Below are 12,399 nucleotides of genomic sequence, written 5' to 3'. Positions count from 1 at the left end.
GTTCTGTTGTTCAGTGCATGTTGTAACTTTGGCGTTGTGACTGGTTGTGATTCACACAGACCTGTCATGTAAAACAAAAAGAAGAAAAGAAAAGGAAAAAAAACTGTGTCTCAATGTCCCAAGATATTTCTATTTCTTAAGAAAAAGCAACCTTTCCCTTGAATGACTCGAAATAAAATAAATAAAATCACTTTACATTTTGATTAGGATTTGTTGACTTTCATTTCATTTTATTCCTAATTTGCAAGTTTAAAAAAAAAAAAAAAAAAAAACGTTTGTTGTGGTAAAGGCTGTTAATTTTTTTTTTTTTTTTTTTTAAACAGGAATTTTAATTGCTGCATGTTTTGAGGCTGTCTTGAAATAACTGACAATTCTTGCTCGTGTGCGGATCTATTCTACAGGAATATGTTGCATTCACATTAGAAAACGTTTGTTTATTTTAAATTATTGCGATACATTACAATTCAAAAAGGGGTTTTTTTTTTTTTCTTTACTATGCTAATATTTCCAAAGTGTTTCGAAAATTATAGGACCTATTGTAATTTTTGAAGAAAATAAAAAGGTCCATTGGTTTTTTTTTTTTTTTTTTTTTTTTTTTTTAAAGATCTGGTTCAATTTAAATAAAATAAAAATAAAACCAGAGGAGGATGAGGAGGTGGAGGTTAGATGAAGAGGAAACTGTGTGCTGTTGGACAGGAACAAGCTTCCAGCCTCCCCACGCGTCTCCACACACCCCTGCATCGAGGGTTTCCCACAGCCTGCCACTGAAGAGATTGAATTCTGGAGAGAGAGAGAGAGAGAGAGAGAGAGAGAGAGAGAGAGAGAGAGCGAGAGCGAGAGAGAGAGCGAGAGAGAGGTCATAACTCCCCAAACGAAAGCCATGAGCTATGTCGCCATCTAGCGGCCGCTGCGCACTGGAGCCTGTGTGACGGTGGGTTTGGACCAGAGGTTTTGGAAACAGTGGAAACAGTGACTTCAGGCTGCTCCTTCACAACTGGTCGACATACTCGTGGATCAGCTCCAAACATAAAACCCACAAGGCTTTATGTCCGACAATGCAGATTCTCTAAGTCAAGGTCTTCTCTCGATGCGGGACGGCACGGTTCGCTGGTTACATAATAAGTGTATACATTAATTTACTCACTACAAAAAATCCAACAGAGGTCCAGGGTGAAGCTGCCCACGCTCAATTTAATGAAAACATTTTTCAAAGCATTCCTTCCACAACAGCGATGCAATGATCATTATGACCATCCTCACTACCAGGGGGCCAAATGAAGCCTGGGCATCACATCCAACATAATGAGAAATAAGAAAAATAAGTATTTCTGTGTCTTTATTCTTATTCAACATGGATGTATTTAATACGTTTACGTGAACGGATTTACATGTGGATTAAATTCAACTGATGTCTTTGAATTATTGATTAAAATGAAAAGTTTTATGGGGGCAGATGGACTTTTATAACTTTGGTAACAAATACAAGTGTATCCACAAAACTCTCTTCACTTTTTTTTTTTTTTTTTGGTGGGTGGGGGGTCCGTTTACACGACACCGGTGTTCTAATCCACTATATCTGCAAAGTTTTCATACACAGTCGTGAATCCCTGCTCTTTTTTTTTTTCAATTGAATACGAAATAATACAAACTCTTCCTGATTCCCTCCTGCAGAGACTGGCGGAGGCTATGGAGTGCTCTTACTGTGCATGTAAACAAACATGGCGGACCAGTAGTGGTATTACTCACAGTCCATTTTCTAGTTTTATGGTCCGTATCAGTAAGTTTCTTTTTTTTTTTTAACAGATTAGGTGTTGTCACGTGAAACGTTGTCGTGTAGACAGAGCCCAAGTTTTCTGTTTACACAATAGTTTTAGAACATCTTGTTTGCCTTTGTTGCCTCTTTTTGTTTGTCTTCCCCCCCCATGCCTACCTGCCGTCGCCGCCCTCCTCGCCGTCTCCGGCGCAGTGCTCCTGCCCGGTGGTGAGAGCGGGCGGCTGGCACTGCACACACACATGGTGGCCCTCCTTCAAGTCCTGCATCCACAGAGTGTGTGGGCCGTCGCTCTGCTGGCAGCCTGTCGTCAGAGACGTCAGCTCAAACTGGACACAGTACCTGTTTCACGCAAAGATAAAGGACTGAGATCAAATATTTACTTACTTCATATTTGGTATCGGAGGTGAAAACTGCTTTTTTTTTTTGCATTACCCTATAACATCAGTGCCGTCAGGAACGTCTCTTTTCTTCCTGGCGTTGCCATAGCCACCCGTGGTAATAAGTGCTGGGACTGCAGAGGGAGCATTCAATAAGAACAACACATGTAACCACATGTTGAAATGCTGCACCGATTACGTTTCTAATGCGCTGACTGGATGTGTCCATTTTAATTAAAATTTTTTAAAAAGAAACAAAACAAGCTGCTCTTTTGAGCCAACATGATATTTCGTTTAATTGACGTTTTGTGAAAATACAAAGTGACGGCTTGCTTGCTGCCTGAGCAGAGAAGGACGGCGGCGGGCTGTCTTCCATCACGCGCAGTGCGTCTGCCAGTGAGTTGTTTCTCGGCCCTGCAGGTTTGACCTGGAGGGCCGAGCCTTCAGTAAACACCGTATATCACAACGCGGCTATAATACGTCTGCTGCTGCACAGACAATCAGGATTCCCGTCCAGCTATGATAAAAAAAAAAAAAAAAAGACCAGCCACCCTGTCAACACAATTGACGGTTTGAACTCAAATACAGTATGTTTCTTTCGCGAGGGTCTTGGTGGTGAAACAGCAAAGGCAGAAGAAGAAAGAGAAACAGACAGAGCTTACACTCAAAAACCTCGTTTCATTGGGCAAAATCACTTAGCGACTTGGAAACAGACACATCTGTCTGCAGATGTTTTCAATGATGGACTTAATTTTAATTTGTGGGGAGCTTATGTAATTTTCTATATGTATTGACATTTTTCTTACATGTTTTATGTGGCTGTTTTGTCTGGAACCTAAATGTAATGCTGCTTATCTTTGCCAGGACACTCTCGATAAAGAGATTTTTTAAAATCTCAACAAGGTTGTTTTTTCTCTCTTGTAAAATATAAGTTAAATTAAAAAAGCTAAATTAAAAAAAAGTGTTCAAAGCGATGGATGGTGTTCGAGATCACCTGTTTTCTGGCCTCACATTCAGTTGGTGACATTTAATGTCGCTTCACTGTCGTCGGTGTAAATAAATTCACAGTTAAGATTTTGTATTAGGATGTAGAAAAATAATGTTTTTTATTATAACTTCAGAAACAACTTGGTCTTAATAAGGCAGGTTCAAAATGCTGTCAAATACCTAAAAATAAATAAATAAATTACACCTGCTCATAGGATGGATTCAGTCTAAACGGGTGGGGATAAAATAACAGAAATGTATTGAATATAAGGATTCTCCTCACCCAGTGAGTTCTGACAGTGGCCCTGCTGGAACCAGTACTCTGCACAGCCAGCGTGCTCCTCCAGCGCTGGGCAGGCTCTCCCAGCATTCTGAGGTTCCTGCAGGACGAGCCTGCTCCTCCTGCGGACCGTGGCCCTGCAGGGCTCGGCACAGCCGGACCAGGCCGTCCACTCGCTCACCACACAGGCCACAGCTGGGGTGCAGAGCACAGAGGGAAAATAATAACAACAACAACAACAACAAACATCACTGTCAGCAGTTGGAATGCATCTTTACTTCACACTGCCAGGTGACATTTCCTTTTGGGAAATAAGAACAGCTTTAATGATGCATGGAATGTTGTTGGACGTCAGAGAAGTTTCTCTCTAAACTACTTTCTTGGAAATGTAACTAACGCAATAATCGCCCAGCAGGACCGTCTTATCAATGTGCACATGGCGTTATCATTGTGTCTCTGTTTTTTTACACTTTGTTTATCGTCTTTACATTGAACAACAATCACCACAAGAAAAAGAAAATTAAAATAAAATAGCAATAAAACCACACTCACAAAACTCCAATCTAGTGTAAGTGATCATAGATCAAGGAAAAGTATACAAATAAAAGTGTATAAAAAAATACATACATACATACATAAAAATAAAATAATATAGTAAATGATACAGTTCCTCTGTGACACAGTATTCAACAGTTGTTGGCGTAAAGAAAATTTTAATAATATAGCAATAAAGCCACAGATGAACTCATTAAATTGCAAATCATATCTAGTGTCAGTGATCTTTGTTTAAGAAAAGAAAAAGTGTTACAGTAAAAAATAAAATAAATAAAATATAGAAATTAAAGGAAATTGAAATTGAAATAAGCAAAAAAAAGTAAAAGATACAAACATTGTGTCTCCGTGTTAGTCAAGCTGTCTGGGTCAGTTGTAAGAAGATGCTACATAATAATATAGGAGAAACTTTATATTGCTGTTATTGATTTTTTGAAAGAAACATATTAAAAAAAAGAAGAAGAAGCAGCAGCAGCAGCAACAAAACAGCTCAGCGGCAAGCAGACAGCAGAAGTCAAGGTAAGCTTGTACTTATTCAAGGTGGGTTAATGTTAACCTTGCTGTCAGCAGGAAATATTTACTTCCAGATTAATGAGATGGAATGTTGTGAGAGAGCAGACGATGAGGAGGTTTTGACGTGCACAGGGGGTTTATTTAGCATTGCAGAGAATACAAACTATGTCTAACGCTGTCATTTTCCTGCGCTTCCTCAGTTTGAATAATAGCAACACTCAGCATACAGTAACATCTGCTGTCCTTCCGTGGCACCTGGCGCTTGGGGACGTCAAGCAATCAGAGCTCGTGACTCGTCGTAACCTCCTCTAGCGTCAGAGCAGTTTGACCTTTCCGACAGTGTTGTGTGTTTAAAGGGAACTCGAAGTCTAAATATGACACTGAAGTCAAAATATTCCATATCAGTGACCATGCAGATAGTTTAAACCACCACCACAGTGTCGAACTTCACTTTTAACTTTTTAACATCACTGTCAAGCACATCATTAACAAACTGCAAAAAGGAGCTTTAAAAAGCGTCGTTTTTTTTTTTTTAAAGCTCGTCTAACACTGAGGTAGAAGCGAGCCCTACCTGGGCATGCAGTCTGGTAGTCGTGGCAGCAGTCCATGGTGGACACGCAGGCTTGGTCGCAGTAGCAGGTGCCATACGAGCGGTCAGCCCTCCATCCCTCGCTGATGCAGCCTGCGTCTCGTCCGGCGCAGCACAGGCCGTCCTCCCTGCAGCCCGACCAGCAAGGACCGACGAGGGACAGAAACACTCCCAGAGAGACGATTCCAGCAGAGCTGCTCCACCGGACCGGCATCGTGACAATGCACTCCAGACTGAAGACTGAAGGAGGTCAAGGCACTTTGCTATATCCACACCCCTCTCTTTGTTTTTAATGAACTGAGTGAGTGTTTTTATGTCCCCGTCTCGAATAAAGGCCCCACTTTTAGGATGAACTCCAGTCATCTCTGTCAGCGGCACACTGACCGGCGGGAGCTGAAGCATGTGTGGCGAGTTGGAAGTTATTCATTTTTCAACTGTGCATCTCTTAAAGGACCAGTTCACTCAGCATGAATGACAGCATGTCAGCCCATAAAGCTAAGAAACAACACTATAATACTATACAGCCATTAAACCAGGATTCACACAATTGAGACGTTCATACATTTGTTTTTGTCGCATTTTCTTATAGTTTAACTGTTATTTCAATAAGTGTTTGGCATCTTGTATTGATCAAGCATGATGAAAACAGGATTCTGATTTTGTGGGCTTTTCTATTTGCCTGGACTTATAGTGTCATAAAATACAAAGCATACCCTGTGAAGTATGGCTCTTTTTCAAACTGTGTGTGCGATTAAGAAGGGAAATAATCAGGAAAAGAACTTTATGTGTTTCTCACTAATATATCGTTATACAGACGTAGAAAAAAAGTTTTGCGCAAAACTTATAGAACGTGAACATTCAATCTTTCCTATTCTGTGTTTCTACAGCAGCCAGCTTCCCGGGCCCATGCGTGCCTCAACATGTGAAAAGGGTGGATTAATAAAACTCCCATGGTCGAGGTTATTCATGCAAAAAGAACAACAGAGGACAGGGAAGGCCTCCGCTCACGCTCAGATTCCCAGCTATTATGTGCGCGAGTGGAGTGACAACAGGGGAGAAAAGGGCGGCGAGTGATGCTGAAAGAGTGATAATTACACCACTCTGATCACCAGCAAGTCTGAAATTCGCCCAGACGTGGAGAAAATATGGCAAAAGTGGGGTTGATTCTGTGCGCGTTGGGACCTTGTGTTTCCTGCGTGTCCTGCTCAGAGATGTGCAGTTTGCAGAGGTGTGACTCCGACCTTTTACTGCTTCACTAAACAGGCGGTCGACTCAAACTGAATGCTGCTGCACTTCCTGTCGCTCTTCTTCACCCCGGAGGGAAAAAAAAAAACCTTACGAATGAATAATTCATGTGGTTTTTATGTTGTTTTTTTAAAAAAAAGGATTTTATGTCTCAAAGTGCGTTTCCAAAATTAAACAAAGATGATCAGCAGGTTTCTATCCTGTCGTGTAGGTTTGGATTATGGATTGTGTTTTAAAGGCATTCTCCTAATTCCCGCTCTCTGAAAAGCACTTTAGGGAACATTTGTAGTTCTTTTCAATGTGCTGCATTAACAACTTGACTCAGCTTGGCAACAAAAGCACTAGTGCAGCACCCCTGTGGAACCCTGGAGAAGGATTTTCTTTGCTCTATTTTATCCTGATCATTAAAATATTACTTTGTGACTGTGGTGAGAAAAATCCACTGTCTTCATTTTCTGGTAGTCTTCTGTTCAAAAAGCCAAAGAGGCTCCGCCTGTCTTGCATAAGTGTGTGCCTTTTAAAGTGGATGTTAAATATTCTCAATTTTTCCTGTTGTGCTGCACTGGAATTAAAGAGCTAAAATAAATTGCAAAAAAAAAAAAAAAAAAATTACTCACGACGGGCAGAAACAGGCCAGTGGTGAGTGATTTTTCCTACAGAAGGAGTAGAAGCACCTCAAAAAAAAAAAAGAAGAAGAATATATTCTTTTTGGGAAACATCAGCCAAGCGGCTGGCACGAAGTCAAACACAGTTCTACATTGGACCCACATCTCTTGGCCCACACGTGAGTAATCAGGTATTACCATCAGATTTCAGGCTCTTTCGTTGCTGCTGTGGTGATACAGACTTAAAGCGGGGCAGGTTTCCTGGCAGCACTGAAAGCAGCCTCCTCCAGACAGTACTGGCTCAGTTCTCTAAATATGTTCCGTGTATCAGAAGCTACTAAAGATTATTAGAGCCCTAAGTTCATGTCGATCTTCAGCCGTCCACCACTGCCAGATTTGCTGATGACCTGACGCGAAACAACAATAGAACACAAAATTCTGCATTTGACACTGTGGTGTTGTGAGAACAGTCTGCACACTGACACCCAGAAGGCAAAGGGAATCGTGGGGCACTTCAGAGTGCATACAGAGGATTGTGGGCTTCAGATTCCTTTGTGTCCTACTTCTCTGCTGGCTTCACCGGGACTACAAATATCTGCCATCATGTGAGGAAGGCTCAGCTGTGCCTGTTCCCCCTCAAGCGGCTAAAGCCAGCGGGGCTCCCTCACCCCGTGCTGATTAAGTTCTATCAATCAGCCTTCGAGAGCCTCCACACCGACCGCTCAGCAGAATCTCTTCCTCACTTCAAAGATATTAATGCCAACCGGTTACCAAACAAAAAAAAAGGCCGACTGAATATTCAAGGTCCACCCTGGATATCACCAGGTTTCCATGCCGACCTTTTAAAGGAGACATAAACTCTTTAAAGAGTCAACAAATAAAAGAAATCATCTATAGCCAAGCGGTAATAATCCACAGACGTCTTCATGTTCAGTTGCAATGACTTGCTGTGTCCTGGAAAATGAAAAGACCAGCTGAAAAGAATGTTTGTATATATATTTTCAACCAACCAAAGCAGTGGTGCTTTAACTATGATGAATTCAAATGTGATTATCTGTCGCCTTCCAGTCACAGGTTTGGCGATTTGCTCCCACCCTGTGTTTAAGTGAACCAACAGGTTTATCCCCAATGGAGCTTCACCTGTGGTGTGTGGACATGTGACTTTAACACAGCAAAAAACAAATAAACTTTTGTGTGTCACCCACTTTTGCAAAACCGCCTCCACCCATACCTCTTCCTTGAAGTAGGACAGAAGAAAGGTGACATGAGACGCAGGTAATTTAGGTCAAAATGAGTACGCACTATCGGTCAATTGAAAACAAAAAAGAAAAAACAATGCATGAAGCGTATAGTGCCTCACATGCCAACACGGTGAACAGAGTTTGCAGTGTTCGCCAGCAGAAACCGAGAAACGTGATGCAGAACAAGAAGCCTTCATAGCACCTAAGTAAGAGTCCAAAGATTTATAGTTCACATACATAATCTCCTTATGTTCTCGTTTAGAATGATTTGCTCTGCTCCACTCGGCGGCTGCTGAACTGGGACAAAACTAAATGTTATTTTTGAATCATATCCAGTCACTGACCCATCCAAACGTATGTTTTATGACAAGACTGGATATAAAGATTTAGACTGAGTTTACAGGTTTCTCAAGCGTCGTGCACATTAAAATCTAAATAAATCAATCGGAAATGTTCTTTTGTCTTTACTTGTGAGCTAAACTTCCAGAATGCGATGAAATATGAAGCTTTTACTGTGTTTAAATCATCCCCCTTCTTTTGAGTTACATGTCTATCGAGCTTTGAGTGACACGTTGCCGATCCATGAAATCAGTCACAGTCACATGCAATAAAAGCCACTGAATAGCATAAAATACATAACTCTGAATTCCAGAAGGAAGCCAGGCTAAAAAAAACAACAAAAAACACATGTGGGCACAGGGAAGACATCCATAGTCAGACAGGCTCAGACTCTGCGCTGCCTCAAATGTTATTTTCTTTACTCATTAATTACTTTATCATTATAATAAATGTTTCATATTAAAGTACAATCGGCAGCCTGTGTAAGAATGTAGTGCACAAGCATTTCGTTGCATGATGGATGTGGAAGTGTAACCCCGTCCGACAGACGTCCTCGGACTTCCAAGAGCCTTTAACTCCGTAACGCCGTCTGACACGTGTTACTTTCCTGAGTAATGGTGAAAACGCACACATTCACAGCTTCTAACAAAAGTGGGTTTATTGGCAGCTTAAGCTATTTTCACTAATCCAGTCGAGGGGGTATATAAATAAACCGAGGATGGAGGCTGTTGGTCACAGAAGGAGGGGAAACACCAGCTTGGCTGTCTGCATCTCAGCTAGACTTTAGAAAACAGGAAACGGAGGTGAAGTCTGACCCGCCACCCACCGGCCAGACGTCATTGACCTCAAAGATAAAGCCTTCCAAAGCATAAAATAGGGGCGAAAATGATTTTTCTCATGGACCTCCAGATGATGCTGCTGGATGTGATCTACTTCATCCTGCGCAACTCCATGCGGATGGTCATGCGCCCGCGCACCAAACCCATCGACGGCGAGCTGGTGCTGATCACCGGGTCGGGCGGCGGCCTGGGGCGGATCTTCGCTCAGGAGTTCACCAGACACGGGGCGGAGGTGGTGCTGTGGGACATCGACGGCGACGCCAACGAGCAGACGGCCAAGCTGGTGCGGGAGATGGGGGGCCGGGCCCACACCTACACGGTGGACGTGACCAAACGGGAGGAGGTGTACCGGCACGCCGAGCTGGTGAGGGAGGACCTGGGCCGGGACGTCACCATGCTGGTGAACAACGCCGGCGTGGTGGCCGGGCGGCGCATGATGGACTGTCCCGACGAGTTGATGGAGAGGACGATGAAGGTCAACTGCCACGCCCTCTTCTGGGTGAGAGCTCTGTAGTAAGACGCACGGAGGTCAGTCGGCCAGTCAGACGTGACACAATAAAGAGAGTGAACCTTCGAAAGATCACAAATTCAGAGTGAAAATTTTTTACTGTGCATCAAAGTGTCACAGAATCCAAAGACGTTTATGACTTTGAAAAAATGCATCTGGAAGCCAGAGGGATTTTCATCCATCGATGACGAACTACTTCAATCGATGAAAATCGAGCTGCATGACACTTACAACTATTTGATCACATACGACAAATAAAACAAGCAAGTGTTTACATTTTAAAGAATGAATGGAAGGAATACAATATAGCCGGTATCTGCAGCTTCAACTCTCTTGAAGTGTCATTCAAAGTCATGTTTTGCCAGCGAGTCACAAAGATTTGCTGTAAATACGCCTCGTATTCCGGCGGGACATCGTCCTGGGGGGGGGCACAGTAATACTCACTGGAATTCAGAGAGGTCAACTTTAAGCTTGTGTATTTCACAATGTTTAATCTTCTCATCATTAGCAGTGCACAGTGTGTGTGACTGTACACAGGTTGTGTGACGTGTATTGAAATGCATTGTGTTAAGAGCATGATCCTACTCACATTATTGTTGGGGGGGGGGGGGGGGGGGCTTGTATCAATCCTCTTAAAAAGGAGCTGCTTGTGCAACATAAGCCCGTATAATCATTTGTGTTTGTACTTGTGTTCTCCCTGCAGACAGTAAAAGCCTTCCTTCCTCAAATGAAAGCCCAGAATCACGGACACATCGTGACGATCGCCAGCGTCCTCGGCCTCTTCAGCACGGCGTGCGTCGAGGTGAAGACGAGCTGGGAGAACCCCCACAGAGCAGATAGTCAGCAGCCTCGTTAATGCAGCTTTTACGCTCCCCTTTGCACCAGTCAGCACATAACGTTGGAATTCAAACGCTGCAATTAGCAGTCTAAGCAAGTCTGGCAAATACAAATAAATGCATTTTTCCGTACCTGTCGATGCAAATTGGAAAAAAGCTCTTTTTCCCCCCCGTGGCAGGATTACTGCGCCAGCAAGTTTGCTGCAGTGGGTTTCCACGAGTCTCTGGCCCACGAGCTGCTGGCTGAGGAGATCGAAGGAGTGAAGACGACACTTGTGTGCCCTTACATTGTGGATACAGGCATGTTTGAAGGCTGCAAGATACGGTGCGTCCAATTAAATATTTACATCCTTTTTGTATTCATATTGTAGTGGTTTTTTTGCAAAAGGGTGATCGGCACCAAGTTTGTATTATTTAAGCATATCACCTGTTAAATGAAATGAAATCTGCAGCATTAACGTGTCGACTGAAGCAGCACATTTCCGTAAACTTGCCGTTAAAGACGCAGCAGATTCTGTTCCCACTGTAAATCTTCTGCGGTGTTTCCCGTCAGGGAGGAAGTGGAGCTGATCCTCCCACCTTTAGAGCCCCAGTACTGCGTGGAGCAGGCGATGAACGCCATCTTGATAGATCAGCCATTAGTGTGCATCCCCCGCCTCACCTACCTGCCCGTCCTCTCCAGAGCGTGAGTATAGCAAGCATCCCCGCCGGCCTCACGCTAACCAGGTTTCAAAAACGGGCCTGTGCCGCGTCCTTCGAGTCATTTTCATTGTGTCGCAAGCTCATGTTCTGTTGTTTTTCAGGTTGTTGCCATGGGAATCGAATGTGGTCACGTATCGCTTCATGGGTTCTGACAAGTGCATGTACCCTTTCATCGAGACCATGCAGAAACAAGCCAAGAATAGCAGCATTATGGTTGCGTAATCTTACTTTGACACACTCCTGAACCTTAACGCTCATTACAATCAAATGAAATGGGATTTTTTTTTTTTTTTTTTTAATTGCTTCAGTCATATGAAGACTGGAAGGGACTTTATATTTCAGACTGTTCCTTCAGAAGCCTGAACTGAATGACGACTCAGCCAAGTCTTCATCAGCATCTAAAAACAAACCTTCTGCCGTGTTCAGTTGAAATCTAAAGTCCCTTCAAAGCATTTTTTTTCACCTCAAAAGCTGTGAAATGACCGGCGACTCATCATCACGCGACGGGACGGTGTCTTTTAAAATGTCAACTATGTCCCAGAATGCTGTGCTGTGACGTATGTACATAGAATAAAAGCAGTGAAAACTACCGACTGCGGCAGCGAGTGCTTTGTGTCTTTCTGACTCGACACGACCACCGTGTGGCGCTGCGGACTGACGGCTCATTCAGAATTGGATCAAACTGTATTTCAACTGTTTCGCACACAGATTCTCGGGAAAATTCTGGGGCGACGACACGTCACTGCACGGATTAGGCACGTCTCATCGCACGCGTATAGTGTTGACAACAAAGTGGGAAAAGGGGCCAAGAAGTGTTGCTAATCGTGAACGACAGCAACGGCACAGTGAGACGTAAACAGGAGCCAAACATTTTCATGAAAGGAGCGCGCATGACTAATGATGAAGGATGTCCTGCAACACAATGGTGGGAATGCAAACGTCCCCATGTCGGGTGAAGAGATCATGTTGTGCTCTCAAGTGATAATAAACAACAACAAATTTGTGACAAATG

At 43.2% G+C, this 12,399-nt stretch overlaps 2 protein-coding genes across 2 annotated transcripts; one reads left to right on the top strand and one right to left on the bottom strand.

Moving 5' to 3' along the window:
- Positions 1–662: 662 nt before the first annotated feature.
- Positions 663–5,286, bottom strand: LOC308129425 (somatomedin-B and thrombospondin type-1 domain-containing protein; the record flags this gene model as incomplete). Its single annotated transcript, XM_080495366.1, has 5 exons — positions 663–780; positions 1,931–2,113; positions 2,207–2,285; positions 3,422–3,613; positions 5,055–5,286. 5 exons carry the CDS (start codon positions 5,284–5,286, stop codon positions 663–665), a joined length of 804 nt encoding a protein of 267 aa, XP_080351492.1.
- Positions 5,287–9,387: 4,101 nt separating this feature from the next.
- rdh20 (retinol dehydrogenase 20) lies at positions 9,388–11,646 on the top strand (the record flags this gene model as incomplete). Its single annotated transcript, XM_080495719.1, has 5 exons — positions 9,388–9,840; positions 10,553–10,651; positions 10,865–11,010; positions 11,239–11,370; positions 11,489–11,646. 5 exons carry the CDS (start codon positions 9,388–9,390, stop codon positions 11,607–11,609), a joined length of 951 nt encoding a protein of 316 aa, XP_080351845.1. The 3' UTR covers positions 11,610–11,646.
- Positions 11,647–12,399: the final 753 nt, after the last annotated feature.

Source organism: Blennius ocellaris (assembly GCF_963422515.1).
Source record: "Blennius ocellaris genome assembly, chromosome: 4".
NCBI lineage: Eukaryota > Metazoa > Chordata > Actinopteri > Blenniiformes > Blenniidae > Blennius > Blennius ocellaris.
This window is presented reverse-complemented; position numbering and strand designations above follow the sequence as displayed.